The sequence below is a fragment of the Tigriopus californicus genome, chromosome 10 (assembly GCF_007210705.1).
Source record: "Tigriopus californicus strain San Diego chromosome 10, Tcal_SD_v2.1, whole genome shotgun sequence".
NCBI lineage: Eukaryota > Metazoa > Arthropoda > Copepoda > Harpacticoida > Harpacticidae > Tigriopus > Tigriopus californicus.
In genome coordinates, this window is record NC_081449.1 from 2,889,439 (window position 1) to 2,907,562 (window position 18,124).

The window sequence follows — 18,124 nt, forward strand, 5'->3', positions numbered from 1 at the left end:
TTTGACATTTGAGGGAGGGGGCCTTGTGTGATTGGAGCGAGAAGGTTGATTTATTTCGATCACACACTCGCAAAGCTGAGCCAAATCCTAAATTATTGAACAAATATGACAGTCCACAAAGTTATGTGGGCTTGGAAAAAAGAAACGAGACTGGAGCAGTGCCGAAGAAAATGTTAGCCCTTAGTCGCTCATCACGTCCATTTACAACAACATTTGATGTGTGAAACACGCATTAACTAAACTCAAGCACTTGGCAAAATGAAAATGAAGATCTCTGAAACTCATGGTTTGTTTTAGATTGTATCCCAAATTTCATAAATTTGAAGAAGGAGGATCTATTGGCTACGGTAAGCGAGATGTCCTACCGAGGTGTTCCACATTAAAGGCCGCAGAATCTGGTCCCCCGACGTTCCACTCAGGAATGAGATTTTTCTGGCACCTTCTAACCAACGAAGAGTGAGTCTCTTACAAAAGTTTAACTGGAGTGGCTCTCTTTTTTCCTCTCTCTCTCTATCTCTTATATTCTCTTGAGCTCTTTGTCCAACCTCTTTCGACAGTATTCACTGAGGGCTCTTTTCTGGCTGGGCTACAAAAACACGACTCAAGGTCCTCCACTCTGTGTCGTGTCATTAGTGCAAGGTCTTTCAACTTGTGAAATGGGTTTCCAACTTGGCGACCTGATCTATGGGTCGTTTAGAGGGGAGAAAAGGGACTTTTTGTCGCTTTACAACCTGTGCCCGCAATTGTGTTGACGCTCCGCAAAGAAAGTGTGATTACATTTCAATCACCTTGCGGTTAGAGACGCCAAAGAGAATAAAGATCCCCACGAAGGGACATTGCCTCAAAAACCACGCACTCACATCCCTGGTTTTACTCGACACTACTTATCTTCCCAGTGCCAAAGTTTTTACTCCCGTTGTATCTTCACCGACCAGAGGGACTTGGCCAACTTTCACTCGGAGAGTAAGGCGGGGAATAATGTACAAAGCAATTCCTACACCTCTGAGGAGGAGCATAGACTGCTTAATGTCTTAACTAGTCCAGCTTCCGTTCACTCTTTCAACCCTTTTCCGTTGTCTTTCTCTGTACGAAATGGACCTTCTCACACTCGAAAAAGCAACCACGGACCAACGAAGACAGGGAGGCGTGAGACGGGGAGGGACTCATTCAAACAGGGGGAAATTGCGCATTAGAGTGGGTAGTTTAACCCTTGTCCTGACAACCTGTTTTTCCCCATTACCCTCTTTTCTCGATCCCCCCCTTATCTTTGGGGCGCATGACATCCTTGGTGTGGTGTGTAATGCGTATGTGTCGCTTTAGGTGCTTGCCTATGGAACGCTCATTGTGCTATTTGAGTTGTTGCAAAGCTTGTTGCAAACTTTCTTACTGAAATCAAATCTGAAGAGGAAATTGAGGCGCTTGCTTGGATAGCGAATAGCGGTTGCGGATCATCCTTGGTTTTCATGGAAAGGGAAGTGCTTACCTACTGACAACTTACTTGGTGTAACAAAGACGGTTTTATTTCGATACAAAAGTAAGAACCACCAACGTAAATAAATAAGCTTTCTCTCAGTGTTGAATCCCTCCTGACTCTTTTTCCTTTTCAGGATTTGATTCTTAGATCTCAGTGAAAATGAGCTTTTATGTCATATTAAGGCACGAAAGTAGGCCAAAACAATTTCTTTAGGATGCCCGGGCAAGATTTTCTCACGTTTTGAGGAGCCATATCTAAAGGTGCAAGGAGAGAACGGAGAAAGTGATTGTAAAGCCCAAGCTCCTTTCAACCCCCAAAGGAGCTGTTGATATCTGCTTTGTTCCACAGATCACATAAGATTTACCGTCTCCTCTCAAAGCAGGACCGCTCACCACCAGTGCATATTAGTGTCTCTGATCGAACGGCCATCTCCTGCGAGATTTATGTGGCAACCCTGTTTCGACAACCTCCCAGAAACCTTAAGCGTGTTCGCTTCATGTGATATCAAGTGTAAGCAATAAATATGGAAAGGGGGAGATTGTCCATTATGGCTCCTCTTGGTCGGATAAGCTAAAAGACCCGTGATTTTGCGCAAGGCTCTTGAGTACTATAGTATCGGCTCAGATCCAATGCTCCATGACTTGAGTGAATTCAGCGACGGTTTTTCTTATCATTTTGAATGGCCTGAATAGAAAAATATGAAGTTCATGATGAAAGCTTAAGGATGCAAAGGCTTAGAAATCCCTTGGGAACTGAGCGGGTTTTTTTCTTCTTCATTTTCATGTTGCTCATGCCTGAAGGCCAGATGCAGTTTTGGAGCTCCGAATTTGTTGGTCCATCAGTCTGGATTTCATTGGAGAGTGATGAAACTGGCTGTCAAGCTAACAAGCTCGGGGACACATCCATGTAATGAGCATGTCATTTTGAATTCATTGGTCCAGCTGGTTCGAACGTGCACTCTGTCAACACTACTTACTAACTAACTAACTACTAACCCCTCATCCTCGGCAATTTCCCTGTCCTCTCCAAATTGAGTATCATGTGAGAATAGCAGAACTTCTTCACTCTGTTCCATCAGAGTAAAAAGTAGGAAGGAAACGAATCCGATGTTATTACTGCTTTCCATGGCGTGATCATTCCCCTTCGAATTGTGCTACATCTGATGGAAACAGCCTTCATTCATAGGGATCTATCTATGTTGTGGTGTTGACGGCGTTAATTAACTTTCAAATAAATGTTCCACATGAAATGCTTGTACTGAAGGACAGGCCTTCATTCGACATGTTTAGTAATGGCACGGCCAACCACACCAAGTGTGTTTATCTTTGTCATTGACAAGAAAGCTATCACACGAAAGCCAGGACGACCGGTTGGCCACTCCAGATGTTGTAATTCACAAAGAATCAAACTGTCTTCGTCTAGAATTACGTACTTTCCACCAGCGAAAAGTTAAAGTTGTGTCCCATGCCAATCCCAAGAAATGGCTCCTCACATAAATTACAACGACCTATAGTATGTAGTGTACAGCAATTGGAAGGAACAGACATAGATGGGATGTTCGGTTGGCTTGTCGTCTGCCAAAATCTTCAAACAGACAACTTGGTTGTGTGGTGGTCTTTCTCACGGTGCTCCTGTTCTGTTTTCGGATTTATTGGATGTCAAGGCACAGTTTCCGTTATTGTTCTGCAGCGATTTGTTGGGTTTGGGACGGACGGGGAGGACTTTTGCATGATCTTGAGCACTTTTCGGGACAGCAATAAATCTGGCTGGTTAACTGAGGCAACCAACCACATCAACCTTTTCACGGTCATATTTCGGTCGGCTCCAGACGAGCACGAAGATGGCTCCTTCAGCCGGCTCTGATATTCTCTTTATCTAAGGCTGATTTCCGGCATGGTCCTTGAAAAAGGAGGCATAAAAACCACCCCGCAGAGGGAACATCTGCGTCGTGTTCATTTAGAACAACCGGAATGACTTCATTAACCAACTATCAAGTGGATTTCCCTTGCCAACTAACCAGCTGAAATAGCTCTCCGTGCTCATCGCTGGGATATTTGGAAGTGGAGGATTTCTCAGCCATGTTGGTAGTATGTGAGAAATGCAGTGCCAGAAGGTGGGGGCGTGGAGCACTGTCAATGGAACTCGTGGAACATGGCATGAACCATTGTGTGAACGTGGGAGAACGCTCAAGAGCTGTGATTGTTATGCAAATATTCGGAAACTCGACACTGAGCTTAGTTTTTGCATCCTATATTTACTCGGCACTTCTCGGAAGGAGCAATCCACTGTGCCACTTTAGGAGGCACCGGTATGTCAATTGACATGGCTTCTTCATCCGGTGGCTTGCCAAAGAAAGCTCGTTAACGCGTTATTTTTTTCTTCTTCCTCTGCTTCATGCTTCAGTGTTACGGCTTCAGTTTTTAAAGTTTCTGCTTGCTATTATACGTACATTCTGATTTGACGAAAAAATGAGCTGCCATAACAAAGCCTCAATATTTACGGAATAATGAACGTTATTGCTTTCAAGGAGTCACTGAATTGCTAGAGTTGTAAAATAAATGATATGGCGCAAATCGATTGTGACTGTACGTCTCCCCAATAAGTACAGTATTATCATAACCGGATACACTATGGTCATTTTTGCCCTTTTGAAGTTGAGCTGCCCAGAAACTTATTCTTGATTAAGGTTGGTGACAAGATTTGAAATATGGATTATATTCCGGTACATGGAATTGTCATTACGAATGGTAGGACTTGAAGTACGTACAGATGTTTTAGTAATCAAAAAGCCTACTGGTTAAAAGTTAATTGCCATAAGGGAAGTCAAAGTAATCTGACAATGTTGGAATTTTCCACTTTGTTTGCCCAATACCAATGGTAAAACCATGAGCAAAAAGCATTAATCTAATAACAGAAAAAAACTTGATAAGTAGTGATAATGTTTGTGATTGAAACCTGACGCATTGAGAAATTCATTGATCCAGAGTAGGAAATCTGACCCTGTTTTTAACAAAGGACCATCTTGGACACCCAGAAATGGATTGGAGAGCAAAAGTTATCTAAGGGTTGGGGTCTTTTGGGAATGTTCACTCCATATTAATGGGAACCTCTGCTACTCCCATGCATCCTTAATTCTCATTTAAGCTTGCCTGACAGTGTTGCATAGATGAGGCTCAAATGGGGTCAAAGAGAAAGGGTAAGATGTCATCGAAGTGTGCCAAACACAGAGTATAGGTGCTCGATGCTCTTTTGCTCAATGTTTGCAGAAAGGAGATTTTGACTGATGTGAGTCAGTTTGAAAGAGAATGGAGCCGTGTCAAAAGGTTGGGACAGGAAAATGAATTTTATGCTTGATGAAATATGCAAATGGATCCAGAATGAGACATAGACAACTCTTGTGTACACACACCGAGGCATGCACACCCGCAACGCGCTGAATTTGTGTGAAGAATTCGGCAATCTAAATTCAAAACTCAAAATTCAGAATTCCACACACTACCCGACAGAGAAAGGGCCTGTGCGGTTTGACAAGCAGACTTTAATTTCATGTACCACCTCAAAAGACAAGCAAACATCAAAAAACTCCAGAGCTTTTTGACAACTACCTTGAATTCAAAATCTCCCGAGTGACAACCACAACTCTGGTTTCCATAATAGCCATTCCCACATATAGGATCTTACCTTCCTCTACCATGTGTTTGTTTTGCATTTTGAAGGCCCCTTCTTTATCAACAACACGTCAAAAGTTTCCTCAAGAGCTCTTCGCAGATGGCAATGAGTTCACATTCTTTTTTATAATTATCTTGGAACTATCTCGCACACCAAACTTGCATCAACGAAAGCCACGTGGAGAATCTTCTCGCCTCCCCTTCGAACTGGACCATTTCGTTTGTATTTTGGCGCGCGCGGGAAATCTTCCTTTTTTTCCCGCTCTTGAACTCTCGCTCGGTCTTTCTCGCTTGACTATCAGTCTCGCTCCTTGGATTCTCGGCCAAAGACAGTTCAGCGTAGAATTGAAAGTGATGTCCCAATGGTCTTGAGGTACAATCTCATTTCCATGGAACTCGGTCAAAATGAACGTCTCGTTAATCGTCAGAAGAGGCTCCTCCTGGAGTTTCCATCCAAGTCACGAATTTTGGGCTTGTTTGAAATTCATTGCAACGAGCGGACATGGACTGCGGTAAGTCGTAAACTCCAAGGCCAGGGTCGTATTTATTGAATACCCTTGATGATTAAAATTTGTTTCGGCCAAAGGAGCGTGGGCAGATGGAGCGCATTAGGCAAATAAACCACCCGATATGGTTCATTAGTGTCAGGATATGTGAGCTCTTATCATGGTTGTATTGAAAAACTCTTTGAGAAGACCAATCTGAAGATCTAAACATAAGAGGGGGAACCCCTTTACTTAAGTATGAAGTGCAATCGTACACAAGCAATGTGTTTCTTCTAACATAAGGAGTCTTTTTGCCGAGCTTTTTTGCATTGCTACGACGAAGGTTCGGACCTCATAGTCGGCAAGTAGAGCCAACTTTCACATTAATCTTGTTAATTTTTTCCTTTGTTCAAGGTCGCTAATCCAGGATCAATTTAGCTCTCCGTCAAAAGGGTTGAAGGCTTCCACAGACTTCCTTTCCAGCTTCCATACGAACAATGGGTCCACTGTGATTAAATGCAAGCATGACACCCGTAACAACCAAATGAATTTGTTTCATTTCTGTTAAAAAATCTGCTGTCCCGGAAGAAGCCAAAAGATACCCTCATTTTTACTCGACAGTCAGACCCACTTGTAACCATAAACCACCTTTCTCCATTTAGGGCTTCGACCGACCGACCGACAACAGAGGCGTGGCAAGTTTTCTCCCGATGAGCATTCAATGCGAAAACTTTCCAGTAACTTGGTCAGGATTTGCGGTGGAGCAAGAGACAGGGGAGAAATGGCCTCTCCAGTAAATGAAACCTCTCTCAAATGGCAATAATCATTTTGACTCTGACCAAGGGCAAGGGAGGAGGAGGAAGAGGAGAAGGGGTGTTGACTATTTAGACAAAGTTCCTCCTCCTCAAAGAGGGATAGAGGGATTTCCTGAGCGTACACTTCACTCGAGATTACATTACGTACATTCCGAAGATTCCATTTTGTGTAAACGCAAACAATACGGTTGGTACAGTATTTGAGATAGTGTTGACAAAAGAGAAACTTGGTAAGAAAAAGGTCTCCCTAATCCATCGACTTCAATGGTTTGGCAATCATGACAAAGAATGGCGTTGGGAACGCAAAGCTGGTCTTATTTCTTTACGTCGTCCACCAAAAGGATCCCTCAAGGCAGTAGACTTCATTAACGTCATTTGGAGCGGTAAGTGGCAGCATATTGGGATAAATTGTCTCCAGGCTCTGCTGTTACTCGGTCCATCTCATTCCACAATGGATGTTCACTCTTAATGTACATAGAAGACGGAAGAAGTCAGTCCTTGGCGGTCTCGGTCAACAATCGGCATTGACAATCTCGACCATCAAACCGTTACTTCTCCGTGGTCTTTTTTAGCCAGTAGGATCTATTGATTTGAGCAACTTTCTTCATTTAGAAGCGGTCGTCTTTCCGGGAAGTACGTAGGTAAAAGCTCAACGATGGCAATGAAAACAACCAGCCAAAATTCCAGATTCACTGAACGCTTTCAGAAAACTCTCTTCAACAGGATTTGCTATACTTCAGGGTGTGCTGCAATATTTGATATTTTCTTTATTGTGTTTGTGGTACACACTATCTTTTGAGTGTCGAAGATATGTCTGTTGAGTTCCTAATGAAACTTTGATTGGCAATTGCTCTCAAGTCTCGATCAAAAGCCAGAGAGCTATTGTGCAATAACTTTCAGGTTCTTGAGCATTGAAGTTTCTTGGAGAGGGATTGGGCAGTAAATTTCGATCTGGAACCCGAGAATCAGTCTGGAGGGAAAAGACGAAGTCATCCTTGCATATTAAAGATGAATATCGTCAAGGCTGTTATACAGACGACCATTCTAATGTCTTTTGGCCTTGACAAAGAAACACAGCATGTCGAAAAGATAGGCACTATGGTAACGAGGAATGCGTCCCTTGTGAGGACAGGCAAAGACAACCAAGTAATTGGTGGTCTTCCCACCGGATGGATCATTACGTGATCAACTGTGAATAAATCATCTAGGTATTTAGCTTTGCATATTATGTAAGAAATGCATTACAGATCCATTATTTTGCTGGTTTGGGAATTCGCAATTAAAAGGCGAAGTCCATGGAAGAAAAAAATCGTGAAAACAGTAGCCAAACGTGAAGGAAGAAATGGTCTAAGATTATAGATAATAATGTAACTAAAATTTTCATCCTCCATATTACTTACAAAGTAATCTCGTGATCAGAACGAACTTTTTAAAAACCAAGGCTTGGAAAAAAACACAAGATCTAGGGCTGATTGGTAAAGAAGAAATTAGTTCAAAGGAGGGGTTGAGTAAATTGGTGAGCACACTTGTGTAAGCCAAGCCGATCGTCCTATGTAAGTAGTTTTGATGCTGACCCAATTTGGTAAGCTCTTTGAAGGACCACTTAGTAGCTACCTTTCAAACTGACGTTAACCAAAGTCTTTCCACTTGAACAGTTTGAAACTTCAAGAGAACTCGGAGAACCACCGTACGAGCACGATTCATCCATCCTCCTGGAAGTCTGTCAATGAGGATTAGTGGAACAGCAAATAGATGCTAAGCTTGAAACAAATGGGCAACAACTGCGTGAAAGGGCCAGTTCACCGACCGTGGTGAATGAATGGGCGTACCTCATTTTTGCTGCTTGTCAACTCTCAAATACTGAAAACTGACTTCAATTTTAGCCCCCAATATTTGATAAAACAAATACTAATACGTATTTGTATATTCAAAAGCCCGAATAAGTTGGAATATCATGACGCCAATGACTCAAGCCCTAGGTTTGTACGAATGTTTATTGCTTCACATTTGGCTTCGATATCTTTACTGTTTAAGAACAAAAGAGGCTCTGCAGACTCCGTCTCAGCAGACCTCAAACTCTTTTTCTTGGTAATCCAAGGAAGAAACCATTTAGATTAAAAGCTTATTTAATAATCATCAACCAACCAAGAGCGAAGGTTTTGTTTCTTCATTAAGGATGAATTTAATTAAACTAACTTTGCGCAACAGCGCCATGAGTACTAAATGACAAGATGTGAGCAGTATACATTCGTATTTTTGAGATGCTAAATGGAATAGAGAAACAAGGCGAATTGCGTACGTTATGGTCGTCGCTCTTAGCATTTCCCATTCTCAAGGACAAGTTCAAGGAAGTGGATGAAAGATTTCACGAGTTTGAGGTAGTGACAGGCGCAAGAAATATGTAGTATTGGAGAATGCCCTAAATCTCATTGGAAAAGGAAAATTATGATATATTTCCCCACCTGTTTCTGACGCTTTGTTTTACCCAACTGTCTTGGATAAACTTTGTTCTATGAAGCCTAAAGGGTTTCTGTTGGAAGAACCTGCTTTCCTTCGTGGTGCCAAGCCAAGCGTTTAAATATTTAAGGGACCAAGTGGTCCCAAGGGAGCCCTTTGTCCTGATAGGTAGCATCCGAGCATTAGACTGGCTCATCACGATTGTGTCTGCACCATGTCATTCTAATCAATCCCCAAGTAGAGACCTTGGGATTCCCTTCCGGGCCAGTTCGAGAACCAGCTCAAGATGTCATCTTCAAATCCGAGCTGTCAATACAAGTTGTCGTCATTTCTGCTTTCCATACGCGAATCGACCTCTGGAAATAGGATATGGTTCGCTTTTCCAACATTTGAAGGTCTCGTTGTTCCATGATCGCGCACAAATTGAGAGTAGCAAAAGATGCAAAAATGTGGTAAATTGATTCTTTTGATGATTAAGAACTAGATTTCTCAGCCATCAAATGTACGTTGTGTGAGGTTTCTTCGTTTGCTCAGATGTATTCAAGCTAATATGACACCTGAACACAACTGGAAGTATCCTACAATCGTGTGACAAAGTAACGAGCTTTCAATTAAAGAGAACTTTGAAGTTGGAGCTTAAGCCATTCCATTAACAAGCGATCTCTGTCAGAGGTCCTTGCACGGTAAGTCTACCCGTCACAATAGAACAGTCCCAGAGTACGCGAGATGCAAGATCTGTTCCCAGCACAGACGACCTTCCTCTTGGGATGTTAGATTGAGTGAGTCTTTTCTAGATCTCCTCTGTGGCCTAAGCAAACTTGCAGCGTGAATGCCTTCGTCAATTTGGACCGATCATTCTGTCAAGGCCTCCATTCTGCCCAAGAAAACGGACCTTGATCTTGAGACGCAGGCCAAGCATCGTATCACAGGCCCGCCTCACTAGCCTTGAATCGGTCATTCTGGTGTCTAGAATTGGTCCAACATTTGGTCTATTCAAAATCGATCCAGGCGCTGACTAGCGGGGTCCACGAGGGAGGAATTCAGGTTTCTAGCAGACCGCTTTTCCATGGAGATAGGGCAAGATTTGGCAGGGCACAATGAGACTGTCAGGATGTGGGACTATCGAGAAGAATTGATCTTATTTCCAATTGGTCTTTGGCTGATGACACAGCATGTAATTACATGCCACATGGCATGCTAGCCACCCACCCAATCAATTGGTCGCCATTGGACAAGATTTGGAGGCGGATGGTCTCAATCCTCTCACGCCTGGCTACCACTTTGGAACAATCAACCAACACCTCAAGGCCAATGAGGAATGGAGGTTCTTCTCATTCAAGCTCTTTGTCACAAGAGGCAATCATCGAGCCATATTCAAGAAAACGCCAGAACAAGCCCCACTCGCCATTGCAATGGAGTGCTTTCCCTCAACCCCACAATACAAACATCTTGGAACAGTACACAGTCAATCCCAACAGGAACGTGGGGTTGACAGTCTGAAAGTCAACGGTGAATGAGTGGAAAATGAACTCCCTGGACGAGAACTTATGCAAGAAAACAACTTATCTGCCAATGTTCGCATGTGTTTCTCAAATTTGTTCTGAAACACGCTACATGAATTCAAGCATTTTAAAAATGCACGAGATTGTAATCCAGTTTAAAAGAAGCACGAATTTGAGTGGTAATTTATCTTGCAAATTGTCCGACAACCAGGCATCATCTCTCCATGAAGACCAAGTATGTTTCCAGTCCATCGTTCGACAGATTCTTTTGTATTGCCTCAATAATGTGGTTAGGCAATGGGCAAATCAGTCAATCTGTATGGACGGAATTGACTCTGTTTTCAGGCTTACAGGCGTATAGACCAGATGCCAAGTCAGGCCTATTCCCAAAGGGCCAAAAAGCCCGACCAAGTGGAAGAAGACGTTGACTTTGATGAATTGACCCCTGGATACGCACATGTAGAGGCTTGGAATTGTTCTTTTTACTTTCGAATAAGGGTTACCATCATTAGATCTCACCGGGATCATGAGACAAAATATATAAAAGTCTTTATTGCGAGATTCTCATTCTCATTGGATCACAATAGTTTTACAATGTGTTCAGTATATATATATATATATATATATATATCCTGTCCCATGTAGGGTTCAGGGTTCAGGGTCCGCCATTCGAGGCGATGATCCACTGTAGGGGGGAGGGGAGACCTAGGATCGAACCTATGAACCCGAGCATAGCTCGGTCGCGCGTTAATCAACTGCACTACAACCATCTCCTACAAGCACTTAAATATAATGGTCAATTTTCATTTTCTTTTGTAATGCTTAATTTTCAATTGGCAATGGCTTTTTGAAAATTGTTGCCTTTTCTTACCATGTTCATCAGTCATTGCTAGACCTCGGAAAGGAGCTACCTTTTTTGAAGTTGGGAAAGTACGGAAAACGTAGCAAAGAAACGAAAAAAGTTGTTACTATGCCAAAAAGGTTGCCTTCATTACTGCGTTTTTTTCTGTTACAAAAAAAACTTGGCACACAACTGCATTTAGTAAACTTTACATTGAGTTCTTTCAGTCTATTCTCAAGAAATTTCAATTTCTTTCATGCAAAACTTGACATTATGACACCTATTCAATTGATATGGAATGCAATTCATTCTCTTCTTTTCCGCACTGCTTAGGACTCTTTTGTTCGCTAAATGATTTTGGCTTTTGGTTTGGATCAAACCCAAGATGACAGGTATGGGTAGCTCAACTTTAGCCAACTCCCATTTTTTGATGACATTCTTAGACAAAAATAAGGGATTTGAATTTTATATTATGTAATTGCTAAAAAATCGGATGAAAATAATAATTGACCCATTAAAAAATTCAGGCCAAAATGGCAGTAAATGTTTTAATAGTCTTAGCCAGATTTTGATTTGTTTCGAGGTCTACTCATAAAATGGTTTTTTTTCCGTTGGAGATTGAACATGTCAGGAATGCATATAAAGGTCTCTGTAATCAAGGTAATGGTCGGCTATCATCGATAAACCTAATTCACCTTAGCCTATAATAGGTGTTAAAGATTATGAATCATCTTGAGCATTTGCACCTGAGGGAGTACTCGAGTCGTCGGATCAATACCCAGCGAATTTGAAATCGATTTGAACATTGTTCTTTTCAGATTACACTTGAGAGTTTTGCCTGAAGCCCAATTGATCCCCATAATTCTTTCATATTCATCACGTTTTGAAATCAGTGAAATCGTGTTCTACAGGCATCTGAGATCAGAAGAGAGCAAATGACAGATGTCTTTTACGTGCATGCACGGTGCGACCTAATTGGAAGCTTCGGCTGCCATTCTTTGAACTCAACTCTTGGACTAGATTCCTTTTACGAACCCAGATAATAAAAATAACAGATCTGTCAAGAGTCCCAAGGTTGAAGGTTCGGAGTTGAAGGTTGAAGGTCTATTCTTCACTTGACTGCAGTGCGAAGTTGACGGCTGGAATTGCGCTAACGTTCCATCATTGTATTGTAGGCCGAGCTTCACCCTTTGGCACAAATAGAGCCAGGAAATGCCTGGGCAGATGAGACCTCACTTGGTTCCATTTGGCCTGACGTTTCTCACTTGAGGATAGCATACGGGATGTATATGCAAAAATAAATTGTTTCCTTCCCCGGACCTCCTCTTTCCCGGAGGCCCTCCCCACCGACTGACCCAAAACGTTCAGCCATATCTTCTTTCGTACCTCTTCTGTCCCAGATTTGTTCCACCCAAGAGAACAACATAACAACATGTACTCAATAGCACTAGTAACGCAATCTTCCACCGTTCATGGTATGATCCGTAGAGAATGAAGAACAAGTAAAGGGTAAGGAGCAAGTACAGCACTGCTCAATTTCTCCAGGAAAGAAACAATCAATGGGTCGAAGGCGCTAGGGCGAAAAGAGGAGACCAATTTTTGGCCCGAGATTTGATAGATGACTATCGAAGCTGTTGCCTACCCTGCTCCAAGAGAGACCTGATTGAGAAAAGTTTTGGAAACTTGCATTGCCATAAAATCAGTATTGGTAGAAGAGGTTGGACGGCCATTCCAGGCGGCAGATCTCATTTTGAAATCAGTGAGAGCAGGCATTAATGCAGTCTCGCTTTCTTGTGCGGGTGTCGCGTCAGTCCCGGGACATCTTTGGTCCTTCTGGAGGGCAGACACCATGACAAATAAATTGAAGATCCCCAGCCGTGTCTCTCTCTTTGAGCTTATTCTCATTTTATTCGGCTCTTCGGCTTCGGCGAGAAAAGAATTCCACTGAAGCAAAATTGTACTTACTATTCTATTCTCCGGGATACGTATCCCCGAGGAACACGTTCCTCAGGCAACTTTGGAATAGATCAGAGCTGGGAATGGTTCCTATTCCAATTACAATAAGGCAATATGAGATTGGACGTGATGGGTTAGCCACGAAAAGGCTCACGGAGGGTTGGAACCCGAATCCTTCTCACTCTTATGGAACCCGAATCCTTCTCACTCTTATAATGATGTGATATGCAAGACATGACCAAATACAGTGCGTACATCTGACCATTTGCGAAAGAATAGGGTGGATAGAGGCATTAGCACGAGAACATTCAAAAGCAACCACAATTTGGTAGGGATGGGCAAATTATGCGCCATCCTTACAACATTGCTGGGACTTTAGGACATGCCTAATCACGATTTTTAATCACTATTATTAAAATTTCTATAATGCATTTATGACTAAAGTCGAGTCTCCTCCCTAAGATATGACAAATAATACTGTACTACAAGCGGTTTGGTTACTTAGCATCATTGGCGGAGCTAATTCAATTGGCATATCACACTTTTGGTCGAATGATCCTAGATGTAGAACACACCAAAGGGTTCGACAACAATCAGATGCTCCGGATGCAGAACTCTTTGTCTGACCGAGCAATCAGTGATAAGAATAGGAATATCGCTATTTCGCTAGAGAATACTACTCCGCCTGGCAAATACAAATGACATCCATCTTCCTCGAGTCCCGAGTGACGTATGCATGTGCTAAATACGGCCATGAACTCATTACCACTCGAAAAAGGAGAACCCAAATCTAGACCAAGGCGAACGCACTAGAAAAAGTGCATCGAACACGTTCAACCAATTTGGATATTGGTTGGAATTTCAGCTTAGTTCCGGAGTGAAAATTATTACGAATGGGAGTCAAGCCTTTGGGAATCATCGAGTCGTTGGTTGTGCTTTTGCTAGTGATCCTTAGGACACACTTGGCCAGTCAAATGTGTCGGAGGGATGAAATTTGTTGGAAATGCAAGAGACCTTGGGGATGGCTTTGTTCCCGTGGAAGAAAGTGTTTGGGCCACAACCTCTTTGTTTCGCTTTACCGGACGAACGAACTTCCGTAACTGTATGTGCAGTACGTACACTATGGAACGTTGTTGTGTTTAGGGTCTATATGTGCCATCTTGAATAAGTTCTAGATCCCTAAAGGCCCACGGCTTCTTGAGTATGCAGATCAGATCCAAGATAACTCCATTCCTCGCCTCTTTGACTTTGGTCAGCTCAAGAAGACGACAGGGCTTAATCTCTTTCTGGGCCATAAATTCATTTCATGCCGGTTGTGTTGTTCGTCAGCTCCATGCAGTTTGTAACGCCTCTTCTGGAGACAGAAATTTCTCGGCAGCCTTGAAACCTGGTGATGTCTAAAATCCCACAAAGGCCTCTTAGACAAGACAAAGGGTATATCCCTCTTTCTGCCTTGCAAATCCCCCAACTCCCGCAAAATTGAAATTCCGTGCTTCCAAGCCAAATTAAAAGGCCCTCAAATTCTTGCTAGAACACGTAAAAATGCTTAATTCTGGCAATTTTTAAGCGATCTCATACGCTTTAGTGAAATTCAATCCAAACGAAAAATTAACAATCACAATCAAGGGCTATAACAGGCCCATTGGTCAGTCAGGCCTTAATCTCTCTCGGTTCGGATTATAAACCAAAAAATATTCACATTATTCAAACATTGCGTACTCAGGCATAGCTATATTTCCTCAAAAAAGAGACGACGCTTGGTGTGAAAAGAGATTCAACTAAATAAAAACCAATGATGTATAAGTTGGGCAAAATCAACAAAAAAATAGTAGGTAACATTACAACTGCCTCTGGTCTAGGATCCTTCCTATTCATGATGTTTCATCTGAGGTTCGAAATGATCTTGAAAAGTATGAACTTGCTGTAAGATAAAAGTACGTAAGTAAGGCAACCCTGACAACAATTCGTTGGTTTTCTATCTTTGAATGCTTCAATACTTATTGATGGTTTTTTTTTACTTACAGGGTCTGCCAGTTTCCCTGAATTCTATGTTAATCCCAGATTCAACAGATGATGTAAGAGGGGTGCAAGCAAGTCCAAAAATGACTTGAGTCAGACAGGCTCAAACAGAAATTCGATTCAAGTGCTTGTTGGTTTGTTAAGGAGTCAGATGGCCGCTCTCTCACTTTGCCTGGTATCTGATCATAGAGGTGTCCCCATGAAAGGAAACTCCAGGTCCGTTATGACATTGATCATAAATTCTTAACTTTCCTTGGGGAATGTTCTCCCCTTCGAGCTATTAACGCAGGAAACTATCTGATACTTCAATTAACACAAAAAACCAAGATGCTACCATCCCGGGATTGAACCCATTGATGTATGATGGAAAATGGATTCTCTACCAATGCTCTACGGTTGCAATCTTCTGAAGCTGAAGTGTTTTAGCGATTGCTCGCGAGCATTTCGCATATTTTTGTGTTTTATATTTTTAAATCATAAATAAAGTGGCAAAATAGTCACACAATTTCTATTTCTTTCGACCCAAAAATAAGACTCGCAAGCCTTAAAAATGACTCTCAGAGACAACTCGAGTCTTTCAGGTTACACCAAGCCCATTTTTTTGATTTGCAAGGAAATCTGCGTTGAAAAGAGCCATTAGCAAAAAATGGACGGCCTTATTCCAGTTCTCCGCAGAAATTCCATTTACCTTCTTCCATATCAATCTCAAGAATTCGTTCGCTCACTTCAACAGTTTAGCCGAGCGAGCAAACCATCCCCCTGAATATCTGAAGATGAGTTCCTATCCATTTTCGTTATTTAAAGGTTAGAGAGATTCATTCCCAAATTTGAGCTGATCAAGCTCGTTTAAGAACAGTTAGATTAGAAAACCTACGCATCTTTGTGCAATCTGGACTGATCATACTAATCATACTATTATATCAGCCATTTGTCATGCTAGTTTCCTACACGTTGGTCCAAAGTCAAATTTTATGATAAACTCATATTTACACTTTGACAATTCAGTGTTATCCCCATAGAAATTGGCCCGCCATTCTTAATTCAAAAAAAAGTTTCCTGGCCCTGCTTGGCACCTTTGATCTCGCAATCGCTTTTTTTTCACTGAATGAGACCAGTTAGGCAGACTCTCGAAGGTAGACAGGTTTGCTGATTGGGACCATAGAAAACAAAATATAAGAAAGTATATGTAGTTATCTAAGATTGAAATGCTAGACACGCAGTCATATGCAACCCTTTGCCATGCAAACGCATTCTTTTCACACCTTACATTAAACAGGTTTGAGCAAGTTGTCCGAGCGCTTTTTTGGTCTGGCACTTGGGCTAACTTTTGGGGTGGATCAAACGGCACATTTGTCGACCCACCCAAAACAGTGCAACCAAAGGGTAAACTGACGAAAGCGCCTGGACCATGCACAAACCAGTTCTTTGAAGTGTATAAAACAGAACGTTAATGTGGTTATGATGGGGCTGAGATGGTAAGTTCATCAAGATGGTGGAAACACTCAACGGAAACGGAAGGAGCAAGTCTCAGTTCAGGCTGACCTCCAGAGATGTCGGGGTTACCTCGACTGTATATTGGCGCTTTAAACAGTTTTTTGCGAAGCTGACCCTTCATTCATTCTCAGCCCAATGAAGTGAGATCATTTTGTTCGTAATTTTGAATGAATCAAATGCCAATGATTTGACGCATTCTTTAACATGTTTTTATTTATAGACCAAAATATTCCTCGGATAAATTGGTCATTTTGAGGTTTGTTTATTACGGAGTCAGATGGCAGCCCTCTTGTTCGGTCTGCCATGTTATGATGGGTGTCCCAATTAAGGGATATTCCACCTCCGTCACCATAGCTAACTTTTACCTCAACCAAGGGAATGGACGCAGGTTCGCCAATTTAAGCTGTAAAAGGAGCAACTCAGGCTGTGATCAAGATCGTAAAAAGGAGCTTGGGCTGGGTTACCCGGGCTCGAACCAGGCATGGCCAATTGAAAAGCATCCTCTACCCAAAGATTTACACGGGTCCGATGTACTGCCCAATTTGCTGGACAAAAGGTGTAGCTGATGGGAGCAAAAAGGCTGTGCCCAAATTATGGTTGAAGCACCTCTCAACGTTGACCTGAGTTCAATGTAGGTCGGAATAGCTTGCAACAGATTCGCGAAAAACTTCATGTTGATATACGAAAAACACTCAGTGCCTATTTTCAATATGATGATGACAAAGTTTTTCTTGCTTGATGGTCCTTCTCTTCGACCAGAGTCAGGTGTGCGAAACGTACACGTCAGACCAGGTCAATTATCCTCGAAAACTTTGTCCGAGGTTGCCCGAGAAAGACGGCTCTGGTAACTCTGTGCCTCTACCAAAACACCATGGCTGCTAGCCTTACATTTTGAGGTTGAAATCAAAGAAGTTGGCAGATAAGTATGTCTGAAAGATTTGGACATCATGGAAAAGAAAACCGGTTATCAAAGCTCTCTTATATTTCTGCTCAAAGCCAAAGTGGTCATTTTTTCAAGACCATAACTAGGCTTGAAAGTAGACGCTTGGTAATCCACAATTTTTAGGGTAACTCCTGAGCAAAATGACATTGAATTTTCTCATGGAACTTCACACAATACTGAATGCTATTAGATAACCTTAAGCAATGCTTTCAAGACTTTTATATGTGCTTTTTCATGTTAACAAATCATGAGAAACAATTTTTATTTTATTAAAAATGTTGTTTGACTCGCAAAAGAATATAAATTACCACCTTAATCGCCTGATGGCACATCAGGCAAAAAATATAGACAATAAGAATCGGCAAATCTGTAAGTTGTAATTTCAGTATGAATTTCATTATCATATACAAAGCAGCTACTTAGTTCTTTCCATTTGAATGTAACAGTTCTTGTCAAAATTGGCTACCAAA

At 42.0% G+C, this 18,124-nt stretch overlaps 2 protein-coding genes across 4 annotated transcripts in view; one reads left to right on the top strand and one right to left on the bottom strand.

The window, feature by feature from the left end:
* LOC131887558 (band 7 protein AGAP004871-like) overlaps positions 1 to 18,124 on the bottom strand; it is a 44,697-nt gene that overhangs the window by 20,926 nt on the left and 5,647 nt on the right. The window lies entirely within an intron of this gene.
* LOC131887561 (uncharacterized) lies at positions 5,424 to 7,207 on the top strand. The gene is made up of 3 exons (XM_059236176.1): positions 5,424 to 5,654; positions 6,042 to 6,160; positions 6,290 to 7,207. Exons 1-3 carry the CDS (start codon positions 5,548 to 5,550, stop codon positions 6,448 to 6,450), a joined length of 387 nt encoding a protein of 128 aa, XP_059092159.1. The 5' UTR covers positions 5,424 to 5,547; the 3' UTR covers positions 6,451 to 7,207.